Here is a 10,839-nt window from a genome sequence, read left to right on the forward strand (position 1 = left end):
GTATATAACTCACTGTCACATAACACATTGGCCCAGAATAGTCGGTATTTATTTATTTCAAGAGACTTCTTAATGCATCTTAATTCATTCTGCTTCATTTTTTTTTCCAATCAAGTTCCTTAAATTCAACTTGATGTATTTTGTCTGTTCTATGTATTACTTCTTTCCCTGTCATGCCGGTATTTTCTGCATTATATTATAAATGCTTTCTGTCTTTATCTGTATCCCATGTATTAGCTCACCTTGTTGTGAACCGCCTAGAACTTTTTCGGTATATAAGAATAAAATTATTACTATTATTCCCAGTGCTGGGGCTCAGCGGTGGAAGAGATTTGTGTGTGTATAAAATTCACAGTCCCAGAAGAGGAGCAAAGCAACCAGACAGCAGGTACACAAAGAACCTGGGGCACAAAATCTCCCATTGGAGAACCTCTGATCTCTCAGAAAGGTCCCAAAGTGCCAGTCTCCAGCCCCAGGTCGGCTTAGGATCCCAGTTGAGAAAACTGCAGCAGGGTTTGCAACAGGATGGCAGGATGTTAGGGGCCATTCGCCTCCTACCTTTGCAGAATCTCTTGCAGGCATTTCTCTGAACTGGAGGCTCTTCTTCTGGCCCAGGATTTGTGTCTTGCAGCGCTGGAGGGAGGGAGAGAAGGACAGAAATTTAGTTTTAGAGCTGGGGAAGGATCTCTGGTTTATCTGCAAACAAGAGAAACAAAGAGAGCAGGAACAAGAGATTTCCTGTTTGGCACAGACGGATGATGTCACAACGGAGAGGCGGAGCTTCTCGGTTGAGGGCTAAGAGACGCACGGGCTTCAATCCCTTTCGGTGCTGATTGGTCAAAATGATCCCTGGGGCGGGGAGAAGAGTAGAAACCCTGATTGGGAGAGGGAGGGGAGAAAAGAGGGAGCGTGTTACTCATTGGTCAGAAGGTTTCCAGGGTCGGGAAAAGGAGGAGTTTATGCTGGAAGGGAGGGAGGAGCCATGGGAATGGGGCTGGGCAGCGTTGTCTCCCCATCTCCAGCTCTGGCTCCCTCCTGAGGGGCTTTGCTTCTTAATGCCGGTGGTCACTAGGGCTGCCCCATTCAGGGAAAAATGCTTCAATTCACTTTTCCAGCCCAATAGGGTTTATTTTGTAGCCTTTCCACACACCCTACCCTTCCACTCTCCAATCCCTCGCCCTGTGTCAGGTCTCTCTCTCGCCCCCTGCTTTGTGCCCTGGGTCAAACCTTTGTATTCTCCTCCATGCAGCATCGCTCCCTCCCCCATTATCATGTGCAACATTTCTTCTCTCCCCATGCACCATCTCTCCCTACCTCCATCCTGTGTCCAACATTTCTCCCTCTCTCTTCTCCATGCTTGTCTCCCTCCCCTACACCATATGCAAGCTTTCTCCCTCTCACCCCTTTCTACCTCTTTGTTGCATCCTTCCCTTCATCTCTATGCCATGTCCAACAGTTCTTTTCTCCTCTCTCCCCCCTTGTACTGAAAGGTCACTTGGACACACAAAGTCAGAGGCTTGAAGAAAGTACAAGAGGTTTATTCACAGCATGCCGGACTCTAGTGCAGTTAACAGCCTGCCTATTAGAGTGTCAGAAACAGGAAATACACAGACTTTTATGCCCTTTTCGCAAACTAATATATGCAAAAACTACAATTTTAATTTGTTACTTCTATAACTTTCTACAATTATTATTGGTCCTAAGCCAGCACTTATGATAGGTTCAGTGATACAACTTATAGTCCTATAGGAAACTAGCTCATTTCTCTGCTTATCTAAATCTTACAGGTCTAAATGTTACATGTACAGAAGGGCAGGGCACATCATGGCTCAAACTCTTATCTATTCAGCTTACAATGTGGTAAGGCAGGGACATACATTTCAGGCAGATGAAGTCAATAGATTATACACTGTTTTCAGCTATATAGGCCAGAGCAATATTTTAAACAAGTTAACTATTTCATGACCCTACAGTACAGCTGCTTTACATTCCTTCCTCCCTCCCATCCGCTTGTGCAGTAATTTTCCATCCCTCTCTCCCATCCTTAGCAGCAGCCTTCCATCCCTCCTATCTAGGGTTCCTAGATTTCTGGGAAACCACAAACATGTCCTCTTTTTAGGAGAACTGTTTTGATGCCGAACAGACTTTCCATAACCCGGTAGTTTGTCCAGTTTTTGGAAAGCCCCGAACCTCCCAGCTGTGTCTGGAGGGCCTCTGAGCATGCGAGCATGACATCACACGCATCTGCACAAGCTTGGAGACCCTCCAGATACAGCCTGGAGGTCAGAAAACAAAGACAAGACTTTGCAGGGGGGGGGGGGGCTAGAGACGGAATAGGGTGTAGCTGGAGGCGGATTAGGGCAGGACCATGTGTCCGAGTTTCTCCAGACAAAAATCTGGTAACCCTACTCCTATCCCACTGTGCAGCACTTCCAATCGACAAACCCCCTCTCCACCGTGAGACCTCAACTTTCAGGACTCCCAAAGCAGCAGCAGCAGTGAACAGGCTGGTCGCAGCCTGCCCACCTGGGTTTCCCTCTGCTGCATCATCAGTGATGTGGCTGAGGGAAGGCACTGGTGGGACAGGCGAGAACAGCTTGTTCAGAGTGCTGCCTCTGCCCTCCACCATTGCTGCTGCCACTTTAGGAGCCCAGAAGTATTGTCAGGATTCACTGAATCGATGAGTCTGATTTTTCCAGCACTAGTGTTCACCACCTTCTCAGACCATAAATGCACAATTATATCTCCTGTGTTCAACGTCAGGATTCATATCTGCTGCTGGGAAGGTCTAGGTTTTGTGTAGTGCTCTACTGGAGGGATTAGGGGAAGTCAACCCCTTCATTTCCCAAAGTTTTGTGGCCCTTCCCCTTCACAAAGGATATTGAGCTCTATGAAAGCTAGTAGAAACACAGGCATGGAGATTTCTAAATAGCAGACATACATGTGTATATTTACAAAATGGGTGCTGCCTGATTTAGGGGAATAATTTAAAATTCTATTTGGCCTATTAAATTGCTTTGTCAATTCAATTCACTTTTCCCACCCAATTCACTTTTCCCACCAACATCCTGGCAGGTTTATTTTGTAGCCTCTTCATCTACCCCAACCCCCTTTTCCCTCTCCAGCTGTAGCGTAAACAAAATAAACATAAAATACTTTTCCTCTCTGGTAGCTCCTAGCTCACGCTCGCTAACACTAGCTCTGGCAGGATACACATTTCACACAATTATTTTTTCTACCTTTTGTCAAATCATGTTGTTCCTAGGCTCTGGTTTCTGTTTGTCTTCTCTTAACTCACTCAACAGGGTCTCCTGACCATTTGACATTTTCTTCTTTCTCCATGCTCACATCCTTCTTCCAGCTCTGTACCTTTCCCTTCCACTGCTATATCCAACATTTTTGTTTCTTTCTGACTTTCTACCATCTCTCATGTTCTCTCTCTCTCTCCCCCCCTTGCCTTGTGCCTCTCTAATCTCCTCCATGCATCTCTCCCTTCCTTCCCTCCATTATCATGTGCAACATTTCTTTCTCTCCATGTACCATCTCTCCCTGCCCTCTATCCTGTGTCCAACATTTTTCCCTCTCACTTTTCCATGCATGTCTCCCTCCCCTCCACCATATGAAGGATATCTCTCTCACCTCTTTCTACCTCTGTTGCACTCCCTTCCTCGCCTCCATCCCATCTCTATCAATTCTTCCTCTCTTCCCCCATGTGCAGCAGCTTTCCATTAGTGCTGCCCAATTTATGATTTGAATCGATTCACTGATTCACTTCGGGTGAATCAATTAGAATCGATTTGTTGAAAGAAAAAAAACAGATCTTAGAGACCCGTTCGGCCTTTCCCTCTGCCGCTGGAGTCCTTCACCTAATGTAACTTCCAGTTTTGTGAAACCGGAAGTTATATCAGAAGAAAGGACTGTGGGGCATGCGATTGGTTGGAATGCGCATGGACAAGAGGTGGCGAGAGACAGACGCCGGCCAAGAGAGGGAACGAGGGAAAGCAGTGGAACAGACAGAGTAGGGGCTGAGCTGTGTAGAATCGCCAGGCCCACCAGCCTTCCCCCCCCCCCCCCAACATCAATTTTGACGTCGCTGGCTGGCCCGGAACTTCCTCTCCAATGTCAGAATTGATGTCAGGGGGAAAGCTAGTGGACCTGGCGCTTCTGCAGTTGCTGCTGGCCTGTTAAAGCATCGAGGAAGCAGGGAGAACTTGGCAGCGGTGGCTTGGGGGGGCAGGGAGACAGAAATAAAGAAAGGGGGGCAGGGAGGCAGAAAGAAAGAAAGGGGGGCAGGGAAACAGAAAGAAAGGGAAGACAGGGAGACAGAAAGAAAGAAAGGGGGACCAAGGCTCAGAAAGAAGGAAAGAAGGGGCAGGGAGAGAGGGAGAAAAAATTGGGGGAGGAAATGGAGTGTGGCAGGTGGCAGGGAGCAGGCAGGGAGAGAGGAAAAAAAAGTTGAACTCATGGAAGGACAGAGATAATAATAATATTAACTTTATTTTTGTATACCGCCATACCCAGGGAGTTCTAGGTGGTTCACATTTGTTTATCAAAGTTACAAGCGTTTCATGACAATTGAACAAAGTTGCAAGCAACGAAGTAGTTGAAGTTGGATAGAGGAGGAACGAGTAGGTCAAGGGAGGAGGAGTTTGGGGAGAGGAGAGTAGAGTAGAGTTTGGGGGTACAGTAGAGGAGGGGGAGGTTTCGGTTCATTGAGGGGGCATTAAAAGATGTTGGTTGAAGAATGGAATGAGGTCTGGAGGAGAGGAAGCATGCAGGAGGCAGAAAAAAGTCAGAAGAAGAAAGTGCAACCAGAGACTCATGAAATCACCAGACAACAAAAGTAGGAAAAATTATTTTATTTTCAATTTAGTGATCAAAATGTGTCTGTTTTGAGAATTTATTTCTGCTGTCTATATTTTGCACTATGGCCCCCTTTTACTAAATCACAATAGCAGCTTTTAGCAGAGGGAGCCTATGAGCGTCGAGAGCAGCACAGGGCATTCAGTGCAGCTCCCTGCACTAAAAAAACGCTATCGTGGTTTAGTAAATAGGGAGGGGGTATATTTGTCTATTTTTGTATAGTTGTTACTGAGTTGACATTGCATATTTTAAAGGCATCTACCTTGACCTCTTTGAACCTCCACCCCCCCCCCCCCCCCGAATATAAATGATAATTAACATATTCTCTGCATACAGTGTGCTTTGTGGTTGTTTAAATCTTATTTTGACTTGGTCATTTTAGGTTCAAACAATTTTTATTGATGCATACAACAACAGTATAATAGCAAAGCACCCCAACGGGGCACAGTACAAACAAATAGGCATCAAACAAAATAGCATAACACACAAGGACAAAACAATAGGAACTGCAACCAAACTCCCCCCCCACACACTACTGAGATCATGCAGGGGAAAAGAGTTCGGATAGGCACTTTGAGGCCCTGGACTCTGATGAGCCCCGAAGAGGCCCCCTCACTCCCCCCCCCTGAATCCCCTGTATCTGTCTGTAGTGAAATTCTAGAATCTTTCCAGTCCCCTCAACCCCACCCCAATCCCCCCCCCCCCAAAGATACTCCCCACCAAAACCCGCCAGTATTCTCCCAGCCTAACGAGTCAGGAGGCCATTTGACTTGGTCATTTTAAAAGTAGCTCGCAAGCCAAAAAAGTGTGGGCAGCCCTGTACTAGTTTATATAAATATTTTTTATAAACACTAACTGTGTATGCAAAATGATTATGACATCCTAGCTTGCCTTGTCTGAAGGATACTGAAATGCTAGTTGGAGATTTAACCTAGTTATTTGGTCTTTAACTTTTAACATGTGAAGTACTGAATAGCACAGTTATTTACCGTAACAGTTGTTATCCAGGGACAGCAGGCAGCTATTCTCACATATGGGTGATGTCATCCACAGAGCCCAGATGCAGACAGCCTCGCAAGCAGATTCCAATATTGTAGAAACTCAGAAATTTTGAGTCTGCTGCACTGCGTATGCGTGAGTGCCTTCCCGCCCAGCACAGGGCGAGTCTCCTCAATAGATTGGTTGAGATGAAATTCTGAAACCACTTTAGGTAAGAATTTAGGATGAGTACGGAGGACCACCTTGTCATGATGGAAAACTGTGGAAGGTGGATCAGCAACTAAAGCTTGCAGCTCACTGACTCTTCGAGCAGATGTGAGGGCAATGAGAAACAGGCAAAAAACAAAAAGAATTGACCCCAAGATATCCACAGAGAAGAAAATCCAGAGAAACCCCAAAAAAACTGTGGAGTGACGATGTTCCTAAATGGACTTTATTTGAAAGAGTCAAAGTTCCAAATATACACCAAAATCATCCACATAAAAATAAATTAATCAACATAAAAATAGATTATCCACATAAAAGCCTTACAGGACCTAGTCTGCTAGGGATACAGGATCCAACACGGTCCGTGTTTTGACAAAAAGTCTTCTTCAGGTGTCCCCGGGGGTCCTATAAAAGTGAATACGTGGGAAAGAATTGTGTGGTGAACCGGAAGTGAGACACTGCTTGCGTCTGCAATAGAAAGGACTACTTGGTCGTGAAGAAGATGTTGAAAAGTTTTGAGAGCATTGAAGATCGCTCTGAGTTCCAACAGATTGATATGACACTGATGATCCATGCTAGACCAATGGCCTCGAGGTGAGCCCCCCAAGCGTAGGTCGAGAAATCTGTCATGAGGACCTTCTGATGAGGTGGCGTCTGAAACAGTAAACCTCTGGAGAGATTGGAAGAGAGCATCCACCAGCGGAGAGACTGTCTCAACGAAGGACTGTAATGTGTCGAGAGAGTGGTTCACAATCCTGCGGCCACTGAGATGCCATGGTCCACTGAGGAATTCTGAGGTGAAGTCTGGCAAAAGGAGTCACATGAACTTTCGAGGCCATGTGACCTAGTAGTACCATCATGTGTCTCGCTGAGAGTGAAGAGCGGGAAGACACTTTGTGACAGAGCTGAAGAAGAGCATCCAGACATTGTTGAGGGAGGAATGCTCTGAGTTGAACAGTATCCAGAACAGCTCCAATGAACTGTAGATTTTGAGAGGGCTGAAGGTGGGATTTGTGAAAGTTGATTTCAAATCCCAAGCTTTGTAGGAACCACGTAGTCCATTGGGTCGCTACACTAACCCCGTGAGATGTTGAATCTTTCATGAGCCAGTCATCTAGGTAGGGAAACACCTGAAGACCATGGTTCCTTAGGGCTGCTGCTACCACCACTAGGCACTTGGTGAACACTCTGGGAGATGATGCCAGGCCAAAGGGTAGCACTCTGTATTGAAAATGCAGATTCCCCACCCAAAATCTGAGGTACTGACAAGAGGCCGGATGAATGGGAATGTAAGTGTAAGCCTCCTTGAGATCTAGAAAACATAACCACTGATCTAGAAGGGGGTAGAGGGATGCTAGGAACAGCATGCAAAATTTTTCTTTGACTAAAAATTTGTTGGGAGCCCTGAGATCCAGAATGGGTCGTAGATTGCCCGTCTTCTTCAGAACAAGGAAGTACCGGGACTAAAGCCCCCTGCTCTGCTGTTCCAGAGGAACTTCCTCGATGGCACAGAGATGAAGCAGAGCTTGAGCTTCCTGAAGAAGAAGGGCGGTCTGGGATGGATTGGAAGGATGCTCTCTTGGAGGAAGCTCTGGTGGAACCTGAGTGAAATGAAAAGAGTATCCTTCTCTGATTATTGACAGCACCCAGAGGTCGGATGTAATGGTCTCCCATCGATGGTAAAAATGATGGAGATGACCTCTTATGGGGGGGAAGGGAGGACAGAGGAAGAACAATGGAGGTTATGCTCTGTTTGAGACAATCAAAAAGGCTGAGCAGCCTTAGGTGCAGCAGAAGGCTGAGGTTTCTGTTGTTTCTGCTGCTGCTGTTTCTTGTGAGGTGCTCAAGTGTAAGGAGCCGCCCTTGGAGGATAATGCCTTTGGGAGGATGGAAGAGGTCGAGAGGAGCTGGCATAGGCTTTGGTCTGACAATTGAAGCAAAAGATTTTTCATGCTCAGACAATTTCTTGGTGGAGCCTCTATGGATTCATCAAAGAGGTCATTGCCCTCACACGGAATATTAGCCAGACGATCCTGAAGACTGGGATCCATATCAATGGTGCGAAGCCAGGCCAAGTGGCGCATCGCTACTAAGAAATCAGTGACCCTGGAAGAAAGTTAAAAGGCATCATAAGATGACTGGAGAAGATGTAACTGGAGTTGCGCCAAGGTAGCAGTGACTTGTTGGAACTCCAAATGTCTATGTTGATCAAGGTTTTATGTAAAATCTGGAAGGATATCAATGAGGAACTTTAAATAAGTTGAGGACTCTGGAAGCCATCATGGAATTCTGATACAGGTGACGGTCAAACTTGTGCAGGGTCTTACCCTCTCTTCCAGGAGGTACTGTGGCATAGACCTTGGAAGGATGGGTCCTCTTCAATTAAGATTCTACAAGGAGGGATTGGTGAGATAGCTGTGAATTCTCAAAACCCTTACAATGTAGAGTTCTATACCTCAATTCCAATTTACCTGGTATAGCATAAGGAGTCTCGAGGTGTTTTTGAAAGATTGAGACAGAAGCCTGTTAAGAGAAAGCTTGAGTGGCTCTGCAGGAAGTTGAGGCAGATGCAGGAAGTTGAGGCAGATGCATTTCTTCTAAATCAGGGGTGCCCAATAGGTCGATCGCGATCGACCGGTAGCTCGCCAAGGCAAAGTGAGTCGATCACCCAGGACTCACTTTGCCTTGGCGATCTATCGGGCCGATCAGTCTTCCTCTCCCCGACGTCAATTCTGCCGTCGTAGAGGAAGTTCGGGCCAGCCAATCACTGCCTGGCTGGGTGGAACTTCCTCTCCGATGGCAGAATTGACGTCGGGGAGAGGAATGCTGGTTGGCCCGAAGCAGGGAGATCTTGGGTCGATGTTGGCTTTGGGGCCTGTTATCCATTGGTGGCGGTTTGGGTTCTGTTCCCCGATGGCAGCGGCAGTGGCAGTGGCTTGGGGAAGGGCAGGAAGAAAGAAAGAAAGGGGGCAGGCAGGGAGACAGAAGGAAAGAAGAGAAACACAAAAAAAGAAAGGGGGCATGAAGAGAGAAAGAAAAAAAGGTCAGGGAGAGAGGAAGAAAAAGTTTGGGGAGGGAATGAGGTGTGGAGGAGAGGAAGCATATAGGCTGAAAGAAGGGAAGAAAGATTGGATGCACAGTCAGAAGAAGAAAGTGCAACCAGAGACTCATTAAATCACCAGACAAGGTAGGAAAAATTATTTTATTTTAAATTTAGTGATCAAAATGTATCTGAATTTATATCTTCTGTCTATATTTTACAATATGGTCCCCTTTTACTAAGCCACAATAGTGGTTTTTAGCGCAGGGAACCTATGAACGTCAAGAGCAGCGCTAGGCATTCAGCGCAGCTCCCTGTGCTAAAAACTGCTATTGTGGTTTAGTAAAAGGGAGAGGGATGGATATTTGTCTATTTTTGTATGGTTGTTACTGAGGTGACAGTGCATAGAGTCATCTACTTTGACCTCTTTGAAAAAAACCCAGAATAGGAATGATAATTAACATTTTCTATCCGTACAGTGTGTGTTGTGTTTTTTTTTAAATTTTATTGTTGGTAGATCATTTTGACTTGTGGGCACCCCTGTTCTAAATACACTTTAGAATATTTAAAATCAGCGTCCAAATTAATATCCAGGTTGTCAGCCATTTGACGAAGGAAGGAGGAAAAGGACAATTGATCCTCCATAGCATGCCCTCGAGAAGGCCAAGGAATAGACAGACTTGGAGGAGGCATTGGAAGTAGTTGAGTCCTCAGGGTCTACAATTGGTGACCTTGATCGAGGAGTTGGAGGTCTCAAAGAGGTGGAAGGCCTGGTCTGAGGCTTGGACGAGGAAGGCTTTTCTCTGGAAGAAGACCTGCGCCTTGATGCATGCCTTGAGGAGGGCCTTGATCGACGACAAGAGTGCCGCCTGCAAGTAGGTCTCGGATAAGATCGAGGAGACTTTGCCCTATGTCTGGAAACAGGCAGTGCCACTGATAAATGAATAGGGCTAGAAGCTGTAGATCGAAACCCCATAGACTCAGTGGTTTGGATCGAGGAATCTCGAAGCACTCCCAAAGACTTGGCTCCTTGTATGGAGTGTGATGACTCCTGTCGAGACACTCGCAAAGACTCGACTCCTTGCATAGAGTGTGAAGATTTCAATCGAGACACTCGCAAAGACTCGACTCCTTGCATAGAGTGTGTAGATTCCAGACCAGACACTCGCAAAGACTCGATTCCTTGCATAGAGTGTGTAGACTCAGCTCGAGGCATAGGCAGGGACTTGACCTCGTGTTAGACTGCTGATTGCCCAGGCTGAACTGCAGGAAGCAGAGTCAAGGCAGGACTGTATTTGCTCAATAACTGAACAAATTGCTGCTCTAAAATGGTCTGGAAAGAAGCCTGCAATTGTGGATCCGAGTTTGAAACTGGACCACTTGCTGAGGTTAAAGGCTCTGAGGTGGCGGTAGAAGCATGCTTCACTTTTTGAAGATTGATGCTTAGAAATTTTAAGGACCACCGCAGGAACCTTCTGCATAGGTATCTGACCTGAGAGAATCTCAGGGGAAGATAAGGCAGGTGTACTCGAGGCCAAAGACGATTCAAACGAGGAAGGTCTGATGAGACTCAAGGTTGGAGTTGTGGAAACTGGAGGACCCTCCATTGAAGACTTGACCGAGTCAGAAATCGAGGTCGAGAGTGAAGCTGAAGAGTCCATCCTGAACAGCTTTTCCACTTGAATCCAATGACGTTTAAGGGCTCGAGGTTGAAGAATAGCACAGCGCGC

General features: G+C 46.3%; 1 protein-coding gene across 1 annotated transcript in view; it reads right to left on the reverse strand.

Moving 5' to 3' along the window:
• Positions 1-838, reverse strand: part of LOC117354607 (oocyte zinc finger protein XlCOF6-like) — a 29,191-nt gene extending 28,353 nt beyond the window's left edge. Inside the window, exon 1 of the mRNA XM_033932399.1 lies at positions 559-838. Within this exon, the coding sequence (XP_033788290.1) occupies positions 559-582 (24 nt within the window). The 5' untranslated portion in view covers positions 583-838. The remainder of the gene's footprint in view (positions 1-558) is intronic.
• Between the last annotated feature and the right edge of the window lie 10,001 nt (positions 839-10,839).

Source organism: Geotrypetes seraphini, chromosome 2 (assembly GCF_902459505.1).
Source record: "Geotrypetes seraphini chromosome 2, aGeoSer1.1, whole genome shotgun sequence".
NCBI lineage: Eukaryota > Metazoa > Chordata > Amphibia > Gymnophiona > Dermophiidae > Geotrypetes > Geotrypetes seraphini.